The sequence below is a fragment of the Lithobates pipiens genome, unplaced genomic scaffold (assembly GCF_037356315.1).
Source record: "Lithobates pipiens isolate NorthernLeopardFrog02 unplaced genomic scaffold, aLitPip1_a1.2 Scaffold_18, whole genome shotgun sequence".
Classification (NCBI taxonomy): Eukaryota; Metazoa; Chordata; class Amphibia; order Anura; family Ranidae; genus Lithobates; species Lithobates pipiens.
This window is the reverse complement of record NW_027507758.1, coordinates 624,496,531-624,509,780: the sequence shown is the minus strand read 5'-3', so window position 1 is coordinate 624,509,780 and position 13,250 is coordinate 624,496,531. Positions and strand designations below refer to the sequence as shown.

The window sequence follows — 13,250 nt, the reverse complement described above, 5'->3', positions numbered from 1 at the left end:
AATTAGACTGACATAGCAATGACGTATCTCTCTGTATAAAATATTAACACCGCCCAGAAATAAACCAGAAGTTAGAAGGAACCCGAGCTGAACGGGTCTCAGAGAGTGTTTACTTCTAATGTGCATGCACATTTATACTTTTTAATTAGAAACAGCAGCAGATAACCTTGAACTAGATTGTAGTTCTTATCTATTTCACTTATTCTAGTCCGGTCGTACGTCATCAAGCTCAAATCCGTCAGACTTTGGTGTGCTAGTGTGTGGCCAAGTCCGTTCGTTCGGAAAGTCCGTCGGGAACTCCGCCGAAAGTCCGTCGGACCTAGTCTGCCAGAAAGTCCGGTTGTGTGTACATGGCATAACATTAACACTTTCCAGCTGGTGGCCCCAATATGATTATGGTAGCACACCCTTGTAGAAGGACCGTGTCGTCTTCTTCATCCTCCCAGCCAGTGATATGGCCTATTCCTACCTGTCCCAACATATGACTCCAAAGCCTTTTCAGAAAGTGTTACTGAGCAAGTACTCCTCTCGACCAGCTTGTCTCAAGTAGTACCTTTCACTTTATTCTGCCCTTGGGCACATAGGGAAGGCACCATACTTAATTTTGCAAGGCCTTTGCAGACAGTGACTCCAAGCCCAGTCTCTAGGCAGGCCCTGTACCGCAGCGGGCTCCAATACGGAGGCCCTGCCACTAAGTGGGGAACACAAAGTACTAAGCTGTTCCCTCACTTCCAGGACCGCCGTCACCCGCCTCCGTTAGCTGGCTTCTTCTCCCCTGGTATTCCTTACACACATAATTGTACATGACCTTTAGGTAGGATAGGCTGAATTGGCTACTGTACTACTCTTCATACGGTTAAATGTGGTTTCACTCCCAGTTCCCATATCTTTATGATACACCATGACTACACCTTATTAAACCATAGATACTCACCTTCCCAGTAAAGGACACAAACATATTCTCTTCAGAATGAAAACATTTGTTTACTAAAGCATTATATAAATGATTGAACATTTCCTCCCACACGCGGCTGTACAATACATTGGATTGTGCCAGGAAGAACATTCCAGCAGACAGAATGGCTCTTCTAGGCTGCATCCTGTGTATAGGCACACACTAATGCCTATTCCTATTAATGCTAATAGAAATTGTGCACGTGCTCATACATGCACATCTGTTGCTTGTATCAAGCGGGCTATTTAAACTGAGCCTGTGCTATGCTTCAGTTCTGTCTTGTCTACAACATTCCCGTGCATATCTGCAATCTGTTACTCTGCATCTGACTACTGTTACCGACTCGGCTTGTCTTGACTACTCCTGAACTCTGCCTGCATTGATCCCGACTTGCCTCTGACCACCCCTCTGCCTGTGCAATTGCTGCTGCCTCTACTGATCAGTTACCGACTCGGCGTGCATCCTGACATTACTCCCGTCTACGCATCTGTATCTGATCCGCCTGCCTGTGTATGATCCGCTTTGTCTGACTCTGCTTCTGTCTCCATCGCTGCTGGACTGCCTGCTGCAAGCCTCTGCCGATATTCCACTGGTGTTCATCTGCCACTCCTGCTCTGCTCCACTGACGGTCTCAGCCGGCTCCTGTCTCCTACTCACTGGTGTCCTTTTGGCACACCTGCTCCGCTCTGGTCCACTGATGTCTCAGCCCACTCCTGTCTCCTGCTCACTGGTGTCCTTTCGGCACTCCTGCTCTGGTCCACTTACGGTCTCAGCTAGCTCTTGTCTCCTGCTCACTGGTGTCCTTTCGGCACACCTGCTCCTCTGTGGTCTACTGACGGTCTTCCCCTGCTCGTTTCTGAGAGTCCGGCCAGCCCTGCTGCTAGCAAGATCAACAGACACTCATGCCACTCTGCACTACCTGTCTGCTCTATCAGGGGCCCTGAGTCAGAGGTGTAAGAGAGGCCTTCCTCACTGTGTCAGGCTCTTCCATCAGGTATGTGACAGATTGGCTATGCATGTATTAAGTGATGCATAGATTAGCTGTGGACTCCCTAGTGGTGCTGCCCATACCTTCATTATAAAGAAGTCCATACAACAAAGTCCATGCATATGTATGCCTAAAGAATGGGTCCCATTGAAGGAGAATGCAGTCAGAAAAACAGATCACATGATGCACTAGTCCTCACTATGCAGCTCCCACACCGGACTCTGCACAACGAGGTCGGTCCTCCTGAATATATGCCCTAACCACAGGAAGTGATACACATGCAGGGGAACCATGTCACACAGTTCATTAGTCTCTTACATGCATCAGTCCAATATTTAACCCCTTTTTCAGCCAGTCTGGGGGGGTACACACACTCTGGGTGGCTGCAGCATGTGTATAGATTGCAAGCCAACTGCCAGATGAAAGCAGCCCAGTAGCAGGGAAGCCACCTGATCGCTTCCAAATACCCCCCCCAGTAGTGCCGCCCCCAAGGTCTGCATGCCCACCGGTGTACCCAGGACTGGCATAGTGGGCACCCTCTGGGTAGAGGGGAGAGAGCCGAGTGGGCATGCATCTGCTCTTCTCCCCTTATCCTTGCTGACCTGGAATCAATGAGTAAAAGGTCACTTTCAGGTCCCCATGTCAGTTTCCTGGCTTGTATCACTGAGGAAGAATCAAATGCAGCTTGATCTGCGCCGTTCTAAATTCATTGGAGGACAGGTAAGCCATTAGGCGTCTTTTCTACCACTGGTTTCTCTTTCAAGAGAACCTGTCACTAAAAAATCATCACAGTTTTTGTCCCCTATGTCTGTGATAAAAAAAGTTAAAAGGGAAGTATGGGAATCCTTTTTTTTTTTTTTTTTTAAATCATACTTACTTAGGTGGAAACAGCATCAATCCAATGCTACATCTGTCCCCTGCCGACTCCAACACTGAAAACTGTTTGAACACTAATTTATTGTACTTTAACTGAAACTTTGCGCTACTGTATTGTAACTTAAAACATTTGAACTAGCACTATTTTATTCTCTAGGGTATCTGCTTGGGAGAAAATATATTAAGATTTGGGGGTTTTATGCAATCTTTGGGCCTAAAATGTTTTTTTTGTTTTGTTTTGTTTTTTAACTTGTCAAAAAAAAAAAAAAAAAAAAAGGCAGTGAAAGCTTTAAAGGTATGCATACACACTGGGGACTCTGATTTGGGAAGAGATTGTGGTGATAGGGAGACTCTGTGGGGATGGGGGAACTCATGTATAGGGTCCTCTGATGCATAGGGAAAACATTGATGAGATAGGGGGACTCTGACATTGAGGGGTACCTACAGAAAGAAGTGACGGGGGTTCTGATTTTAAGTTAATTAATTCCATCACAGGCGGTGGTGGCTATTGTCCCAGGCTCAGTGTAGGAATCCGGGCTGCCTACAAAAAAAAAAAAAAGTAGATCTACAAAAAAACATCGAATCTGTGATTGTGTGAGAGGGGCTCTGGGAGAACATCATTTTAACCACTTAAGGTCCGCCTCCTGCACATATACGTCGGCAGAATGTCACGGCTGGGCACAAGCACGTACCTGTACGTTGCTCTTTAAGTGCCCAGCCGTGGGTCGGGAGCGCGCCGCCGGCGGCGCGCTCCTGACCCAGTCCTGAGCTCCGTGGCCGCAGCAGACCCGATTGCCGCTGGTGTCCCACGATCGGGTCACAGAGCTGAAGAACGAGGAGAGGTCTGTGTAAACAAACCTCTCCCCGTGCTTCCTAGTGTGGTCGTCACCGATCGTCTGTTCCCTTTTATAGGGAAGGACGATCAGTGAGGTCACATGCCAGGCTACGCCCCGCTACAATAAACAAAAACTCATAACGTCACACATAGCCCCTACACTGCCCACTAGTGGTTAACTCCTTCACTGCCAGTGTCAGTTACACAGGAATCAGTGCATTTAAATAGCATTGATTGCTGTATAAATGACAATGGTCCCAAAAATGTGTCAAAAATGTCCGATGTGTCCGCCATAATGTCGCAGTCACAATAAAAATCGCTGATCGCCGCCATTACTAGTAAAAAAAAAAATTATTAAAAATGCCATAACACTATCCCCTATTTTGTAAACCAGTCAATCGCTAATTGCGATTTTATTTTATTTTTATTTTTTTTTTTTTTTTTTACTAAAAATATGTAGAAGAATACGTATCGGCCTAAACTGAGGAAAAAAATTTTTTATATATATTTTTTGGGGATATTTATTATAACAAAAAGTAAAAAATATTGCATTTTTTTCAAAATTGTCGCTCTATTTTTGTTTATAGCGCAAAAAATAACATGCCAGGCCACGCCCCCTACAATAAACAAAAACTCATAACGTCACACATAACCCCTACACTGCCCCCTAGTGGTTAACTCCTTCACTGCCAGTGTAATTTACACAGGAATCAGTGCATTTAAATAGCACTGATTGCTGTATAAATGACAATGGTCCCAAAAATGTGTCAAAAACGTCCGATGTGTCCGCCATAATGTCGCAGTCACAATAAAAATCGCTGATAGCCGCCATTACTAGTAAAAAAAAAAATTATTAAAAATGCCATAAAACTATCCCCTATTTTGTAAACCAGTCAATAATCGCTAATTGCGATTTTTTTTTTTTTTTACCAAAAATATGTAGAAGAATACGTATCGGCCTAAACTGAGGAAAAAAAAATGTTTTTATATATTTTTTGGGGATATTTATTATAGCAAAAAGTAAAAAATATAGATTTTTTTTCAAAATTGTCGCTCTTTTCGTTTATAGCACAAAAAATAAAAACCGCAGAGGTGATCAAATACCACCAAAAGAAAGCTCTATTTGTGGGGAAAAAAGGATGTCAATTTTATTTGGGAGCCACGTCGCACAACCACGCACGTCAGTTAAAGCGACTCCATGCCGAATCGCAAAAAGGGGCCTGGTCCTTTGGCTGCAAATTGGTCTGGGGCTTAAGTGGTTAACAATATGAAAAACTGGGTGAAGGTAGGGTTGCCACCTCATACCTTTAAACCCGAACACATATGAATGTCTCAGGTTCTGAGGCTAATAAGGCAGCAAGGCAGCAAGTGAGTTTAATTGCCACCTTAACCACCCACAGAACCTGTGTAATTAATATGTGTTTGGGTTTAAAGGGATGAGGTGGCAACCCCAAGTGAAGGTCCTTCTGAGGAGACCACAAATTCACCCAAGATTCAAATCCTGGCAACTGGGGTCAAATTTCAATCCAACCCGAATCTGAAGCTCATCCCTCGTTACAAGAGACGGCTAACGTGAGGAGGTGACACCTCTCCAAAATGAAGAGAATGTTCCAGCCCCATAAGTGGGGACATGTCCTGACCCCTAGGGTTGCCACCTGTCCAGGATTGACCCGGACAGTTCGGGTTTTGAATCACGTGTTCGGGTTTCAGACCACCTGAAAAACTGGACACATTATTCAGAATGGACTGCAGTTCCCCAAGTAACTGAGTACCACAACTAGGGATGAGCTCAGGCGTGTTCGCACGCTCCACGTGCAGAGCCGGCCAGGAAGTGGGCGCAGTGCTGCGCTAATCACAGGCAGTGAGACATTGCCCCGATGCGCGGCTGCAGAGATCGGGGCAATGTCTCACTGCCTGTTATTAGCGCAGCTCTGCGCCGACTTCCTAGCAGGCTCTGTCCATGGTAAATGCGAACACGCCTGAGCTCATCCTTAACCACAACCACCAAGTACATAGGTGTGTGCACGTGCCCCACCCCCATACATGGGCAGGAGAGGAGAGATGGCTCAATCTGCTCCTCCTCCTCCCACCCGTCCCCCTCTGTCTGCCCACCAACATTCCAATCCCCCCCCCATGTTCTGTGTCTCAGGAAAGCGTTTGGCGGGCTAGAAATTCGAAGCTCAGCATACAATGTGGATGTAAGGTGTTGATGCCTGAGCCTTCATCCTGCGGTGAGTGAGCTCACCATCCAATCTCTGTGATTACACTAAGGTAAGGGGGACTCAGATGTAAGGGGTGCCCTGTGGACTCCGTTGTAAGGGGGGCTTTGGGAACCTTGATTTGGGGAGGAATGCTCGGAACGCTAAAGTAAGTGGGAGCTTTGGTGAGAAGACACGCCCTTACATCAGAGTTCTCCTTTACATCGCATTCACCCCTTAAAAAATAAAAATTGCAGAGCGTGGCTAAAGTGTTTGGCTTGAAGAAAAAGTGTCAACCCTATCTGCCCCTGAAGGGGTTAATCTAGGTTCCCACACTATATATGTGTGTATCATCATCTGCTGGAGATAAAAGACATCACAGTGACTATGGAGGAAGAGGACGGACATGACGGGGGGGGGGGGGGGTTACTGGGTGTAAATAGAAAATAAGATCTTATTACCTCCTCTGCTGCCACTTCCAGCAACCTCTCTACTTCCTCCTGACTCGCCTCTCACCCAGAACTTCCTGTCTGTACCTGACATCACTTCCTGTCTTCCATAGAGACTTCCTGTCTGGGTAGAGGTGAGCTCACCATCTTGTGGAGCTCAGAGGAACTGCAGCTCCAAGAAACAGCTCGTAGTGTGAACACGGCCTTGTTCTGTGTATATACAGTATTATATATTCCTAAAGGGGTGTTCCAGTGTTTGTAGCTGCTGACTTTTAATAAGGACACTTACCTGTCCATCGAGCCCTCGATGTCGGCCGTCCGAGGCTGATCCATCCATCGGCGTGGGTGCCGGCGCCTCCATCTTAACGAGGGAAAAAGGCACTGGAGCCTTGCGGCTTCACTGCCCGTTTCTTACTGCGCATGCACGAGTCCTTATCCTTGCTGACCTGGAATCAATGAGTAAAAGGTCACTTTCGGGTCCCCATGCCAGTTTCCCGGCTTGGGCGGATGTTTTGTGAGCTCTGCAGGGGCAGGCCGAGAGGTGGTTGATGCCACGCCAGCTTAATGCAGGAATGTTTGCGACAATGGCACCAACCTCATCTCTGCCCTCCGACAGGGACAACTGACCCATGTGCCCTGTGTGGCTCACGTCCTTAACCTGGTGGTGCAGCGGTTCTTCGGCAGGTACCCGGGCTTACAGGATGTCCTGAAGCAGGCCAGGAAAGTCTGTGTGCATTTCCACCAATCATTTAATGCCACTGCATTACTGCCAGTGCAGTTTTACAGTAAATGACTTTTTTTCCATTAAATGTCATTTTGTGCAGGGACTGTTTTAAACACGGGAAACACGTGGCACTTCACAGGCATACTACAGACACCCCCCAGGCACGATATTTAAAGGAATATTTCACTTTTTTTTCACTTTAATCGTAATTAAAATCAGTGCTCCCAAAAAACGTCCGTTTTTGAAAACATTTTAGGCATTGACCCATGTCCCCTGGGGCAGGAGCCAGGTCCCCAAACCCTTTTTAGGATAATATCTTGCATATTAGCCATTAAAATTAGCACATTTTATTTCGAACGTTCGAGTCCCATAGACTTCAATGGGGTTCTAAAGTTCGCATAAATTTTTGGTCCGTTCGAAAGTTCTGGTGCGAACCGAACCGGGGGGGGGGGGGGGGGGTGTGTTCAGCTCATCCCTATTAGTAACACTTTAAGGAGAGAGATTTGAGAGAGGATTATTATGGTATATAGAAAAAAGGAAGTGGGGATCACTATGGTTCATGAATGAAAGAAAGGAGGGATCACTATGGTACATGGAAGACAGGAAGTAACACTATGGCATATGGAAGAAAGAAAGGAGAGATCACTGTGGTACACAAAACAAACACCGATGCAGCAAAAAGCAGCAGAGGTGTAAACAGGGAAGGTGGGACTTTATATGAAGCTCGTGATGACAAATTGAACAGTATGGTGGAACATAAAAATTGTTTAAAAATGCGTAGAAACATGTTTAACATACATGGAATTGCACATACATAAAAATGCACCCATAACAGGGCGCCAATTTCTAAACTGGAAATAAACTAGTAATAACATGATTACAATCTTCAATATTAATAGTAAAATAAAGGGGTCCACCAATATTGATAAATGGTATATATATTGTAGAGATAACATCTGCACAGTCAATAGTTCTTAAAATCCCTATCAAGGTAGCAATAATGTCAACACATATCATGATGGGTGTGTACAGATACACGATATCTAGTAGCTCTACACTTTAAACCACTCTTCAGGAGCAGACATGTGAATTATCTGCAATAGAAAAATGATTTATGTAAGTGTACTGAGTCAAGGTAGAAGGGGTATTGGTAAAAAAAATAAAAAACCCATATAAGACAAGCAAATTTACAAATGTACATGCACAAGGCAGCATGATGTCAAGGCCGAACGGCCAGCCGAAAGCATCAGTAGCGGGAGCTGAGAGGGCGTGCCCAAAGAGGGCATCCAGCATGAGCAACGCCCCCGGCTAATCGGGACTCCCTGGTGTGATAAATAAAATGTGATTAGTGCATAAACTAAAGTTAGGGCAAAGAGGTAAGGGAAATGAAAATTCAAAAGATGAAATAAAATTGTTATGTGAACATGATATAGTGTGAAGTGGAAGGTGGACTGGTTAAAATGAGTAATGAAGTGAGAATTTAGACTAGTGGTTAACCAGGAGTGAAGGTGGAAGACCATAGTGAAGGGTCATCACAAAAACACCCGATATAAGAGAAAGAAGAAAAAGTGACAAGTGAAACTGAGAAATATGCCTAGTGAAAAAGGAGAAGACCAGTTCAATCCGGGTTGTGAAGCCAATCTAACGGAGAGCCCAAGGAATCCCGGACCACGCCAGGGCCGCGGCACACACATATGCCGCCACGGGCACGCGACCTACATCACACCACGTGAGTGTAGAGGGGAGGGGCACCAGGACGCTGACGTCCAGTCAAGAAATTGCCCGGCAGCCGGCACCAAATCAGCCCCTCCCACGGAGATAGACAGCAGTCCGCCGGAAGAGCCACGTCACAGAGGAAAGGAAGGAGGGATCACAGTGGTACATGGAAGACAGCAAGAAAGGATCACTATGGTACATGGAAGACAGGAAGTAACACTATGGTATATGGAAGAAACGAAGGAGGGATCACTATGGTACATAGAAGAAACATGGGAGTACATGAGAGGCAGGAATGATCACTATGGCACATGGAAGGCAGGAAGGATCACTATGGTACATGGAAAGCAAGAAGGATCACTATGGCACATGGAAGGCAGGAACTATGGTACATGTAAAGCAGGAATGAAGGATCACTATGGCACATGTAAAGCATGAAGGATCACTATGGCACATGTAAAGCAGGAAGGATCATTAGGCCGCATGCAAAGCATAAAGGATCACTAGGGCACATGCAAAGCATGAAGGATCACTAGGGCACATGGAAGGATTACTATGGCACATGGAAGGCAGGAATGAGCACTATGGCACATGGAAGGCAGGAATGAGCACTATGGCACATGGAAGGCAGGAATGAGCACTATGGCACATGGAAGGCGGGAAGGATTACTATGGCACATGGAAGGCAGGAAGGAGCACTATGGCACATGGAAGGCGGGAAGGATCACTATGGTACATGAAAGGGAGGAAGGATCACTATGGTACATGAAAGGGAGGAAGGATCACTATGGTACATGAAAGGGAGGAAGGATCACTATGGTACATGGAAGGGAGGAAGAATCACTATGGTACATGGAAGGTAGGATCACTATATCATGTGTAAGGAAGGATTTGATGGAAGGGAGAGAGAGGAGAGTTCACTTACCTGAGGCTTGCTGGTCTCCAAAGGCACAGGAAGTGACATCAGGCACACTGCTTTAAAATTCCTGCCCAAACAACCCCTTCACAGGCACAATATTGGCTGCACGTCGGGGTTGTGGGCGGGCACAGGGGGACATGGGAGGTGGATCAGACTTAGCCTCCCTCCTCTTCAATTCATATGGGATGTAGAACAGGCAGGCAGGCAGGGAGGTAGGGTAACTGTGCTGGCTGGGCACTGAGTGTGTCAGTCTCAGCTGTGCCAGCTACAGTGCAGCGCACACCTGGCAGGTGGATTAGTGGAACTTGTGCTGTAACTTGTTCTGGCACTGGGCTCTGCTGCGGGATTCAGCCCAGATTCATGGGAAACCAGAATTGACCTGAAATCCATGGATGTTGTTTGCAACTCTTTGGGTGATGTATTGTCTTCTGCCTCACCTATTGCCCTGGCTGATGGTATGTAGTTTTGCTATAGTAACCATATGTAATACCGTTTAATTAATTGCATGTAGATGAGATGGACTGTCAATCATAGGAAAATAAAGGCAATCACTGGTTTCCTTTTGGCTAGACAAATGCATGTCACATTTGTCCAAAAAATTGAAATAATAGACCTCTAATGCCGCGACCGGAATTTCCGGCAGAAAAGGTCCGATGGTCTTCTGACTGAACGGACTTGCCCACACATGAACGCACCAAAGTCCCTTCGTTTTGAAGGTGATGACCTACGACGGGACTAGAAAAGGAAGTTCAATTGCCAGTAGCCAATAGCTGCCCTTGCGTTGTGTTTGGTCCGTTGGACCAGCATACAGACGAACGGTTTTCCTGATAGGAATTGATTCCGTCGGACAGATTTGAAACATGTTCTATTTCTAGGTCCATCTGAATTTTTGAAGAAAAAAGTCAGATGAAGCCTACACACGATCGTAATATCCGACGGAATGATTCCGTCTGACCTTTTCTGCTGGAAAGTCCGGTCGTGTGTATGCGGCATAAGAGTTTATTATTATTATTATTATTATACAGGATTTATATAGCGCCAACAGTTTACGCAGCTCTTTATGAAAGCTTTCCCACAAAACGTACTCCGGCAATAAACGGTAGAGACTCCATTTTATTTTTCTACTGCTATCAATTTCCATTTTTCTGTTTAAAAAAAAAAAAGATTTAAACAAATGAAAATAGATAGAGAGAGGTGGGGGGGGGAGAGAGAGAGAGAGATAGACAAGGGGAGGTGGGGTAAGAGAGAGAGAATGGGTTTGAGAGTGAGAGAGAGGGGAGAGAGAGGAAGGGTAAGAGACGAGGATGAGAGAGAGAGATGGAGGGGGTTGAGAGAATTAGAAAGGATGAGAGGGAGAGAAGGGGGATGAGAGAGAGGAGGCGAGAGAGGGGGTGAGAAAGGGAGAGGATGGGGCGTTAGAGGGAGTGAGAGTGGGCAAAAGAGAGGAAGGGTAAGAGAGGGGTGAGAGAGAGAGAAAAAGGGTGAAAGAGGGGGGGTGGGAGTGAGAGAAAAAGGGTGAGAGAGAGGGGGCAAGAGCAATAGAGGGGGTGAGGTAGAGGGGGTGAGGGAGGGGGGGGGCGGGGCGTGAGAGAGAGGGAGCAGGGCGAGAGAGAGGGGGGCAAGAGAGAGAAGAAAGAGAGGGGGAGAGAGAGAGAATGAAATAGAGAGAGGGATGAGAGGAAAGGTGACAGTGAGAGAGGGGGTGAGAAAAAGTGGGAGTGAGAGGAAGGATGAAAGTGAGGGGGAGCGAGAGAGAGGGGGTGAGGGGGGGTGGGGGGTTAGAGATAGAGGGAGAGGGGGTGCCTTTGGGTAGTTTTAGTAGAGTAGTAATGTGGTGCGCATAGCGAACTGTGGGTGGAGCCACATTGCGGCAAAAGAGTGGGAGGGGCTGCCTTACACGCAATGCATGGGAACGTGCGGAGTCTGTCACATCTGCTTGATCCAGCCTTGGGTGTGATAAGGATTAAGGATATTGACTGGCAGAAATGGTCTGGTGATATTGCAGTAAGAAGAGCCGGCAAAACTGTAATCCTTGAAGTGTCGTTTATTGGTACATCAAAGTGACAATAAAACAATAAAACTGACGCGTTTTGGCAGTCGCCTTATCTTAGCCATATCTGGTGATATTGTACTGCTGTGGTGGTATTTAGAGACAATGGTTGATGACACCGACATACGATATCAGAGCAGTCAGCCTTTGTACATGATCACCGCCATAGCAGTACAATGTCACCATAGTGAACACTACACTTGCTCTGGCGACCATATGTAAAAAGTTATTTTCTCTATATTTGTATTTTATATCTTCTTTTTTTTTCTATTTTTCTATCCTCATCTTTGCACCCCAGCCCCCCCCCCCCCCCAGCACATTCCATTGTTGGCCATGTTTGCCTTTCAAACTCAAATCCCTTCTCTGTTTAGCTGTGGACACCCCATCCATCTGCTCACCTTTGCAGTACAGGTTGATGGCAGGCAGGGTATGTTTACATCCCCAATGTCAGCAGCATTCAGCAGAGGTGATGGTGGATCAGGGTTTAGGAAGTTTGACAATGATGAATGCTCTAACAATTGTCATATCAATGCTGCCAGCATTTTACATTTCAGTGTAAATTATACAATTGAATTATCAATCGTGTGTACACCGCACACAGAGCAAGGCTGGGCAGAATTAGTGGCTCACACCACTGGGTTGGGCCTATCCTAAGGAAGGGGCCTGGAGATGCAGCTCCAATAGCCCTTATGTTAATTCAACCCTGTGTATATCAGGGTGTGTTTTTTTCCCCCCTACATGAGAGCTGTGATGTCCAGCAACATTCATATAGAAGACATTTCCCACACTCAAGGCACTAATACACCTCAAGGGTTGTGTGGGATCCCCGATGTACAGGAAGACAGGACTTCAGTGAGGAACAATTCCCTCACTCAGGACAGGAATGTGGCTTCTCCCCTTGTACAATGTCTGATGCCTATAAAGATTGAACATTTTTGAAAAACATTTCCCACACTCAGGACAGGAATACGGCTTCTCCCCCGTGTGAGACCTCTTATGCATGCTAAGTATTGATTTTTGTATAAAACATTTCCCACACTCAGAGCAGGAATATGGCTTCTCCCCCGTGTGAGATCTCTGGTGTACAGAAAGACTGGACTTATATAAAAAACATTTCCCACACTCAGGACAAGAATACAGCCTTTTCCCTGCGTGAGACCCCTGATGTTGAATAAGCTCTGATTTTTGTAGAAAACATTTTGCACACTCAGGACAAGAATATGGATTCTCCGCCGTGTGCAATCTCTGATGATAATAAAGACTGGACTTCTCTGAAAAACATTTCCCGCACTCAGGGCAGGAAAATGGCTTCTCCCCAGTGTGAGATCTCTGATGCGAGACAAGTTCTGATTTTAGTACAAAACATTTTTCACACTCAGAACAGGAATATGGCTTTTCCCCCGTGTGATACCTCTGATGTGTGACAAGATTTGATTTCTGTACAAAACATTTCCCACATTCAGGACAGGAAAACGGCTTCTCCCCAGTGTGAGATCTCTGATGTATGTAGAGTCTTGATTTATGTGAAAAACATTTCCCG

At 46.0% G+C, this 13,250-nt stretch overlaps 1 protein-coding gene across 1 annotated transcript in view; it reads right to left on the bottom strand.

Annotated features, from left to right (window-relative positions):
• Positions 1-13,250, bottom strand: part of LOC143989516 (uncharacterized) — a 63,950-nt gene that overhangs the window by 20,500 nt on the left and 30,200 nt on the right. The window contains exon 8 of the mRNA XM_077489653.1: positions 12,681-13,212. Within this exon, the coding sequence (XP_077345779.1) occupies positions 12,681-13,212 (532 nt within the window). The remainder of the gene's footprint in view (positions 1-12,680; positions 13,213-13,250) is intronic.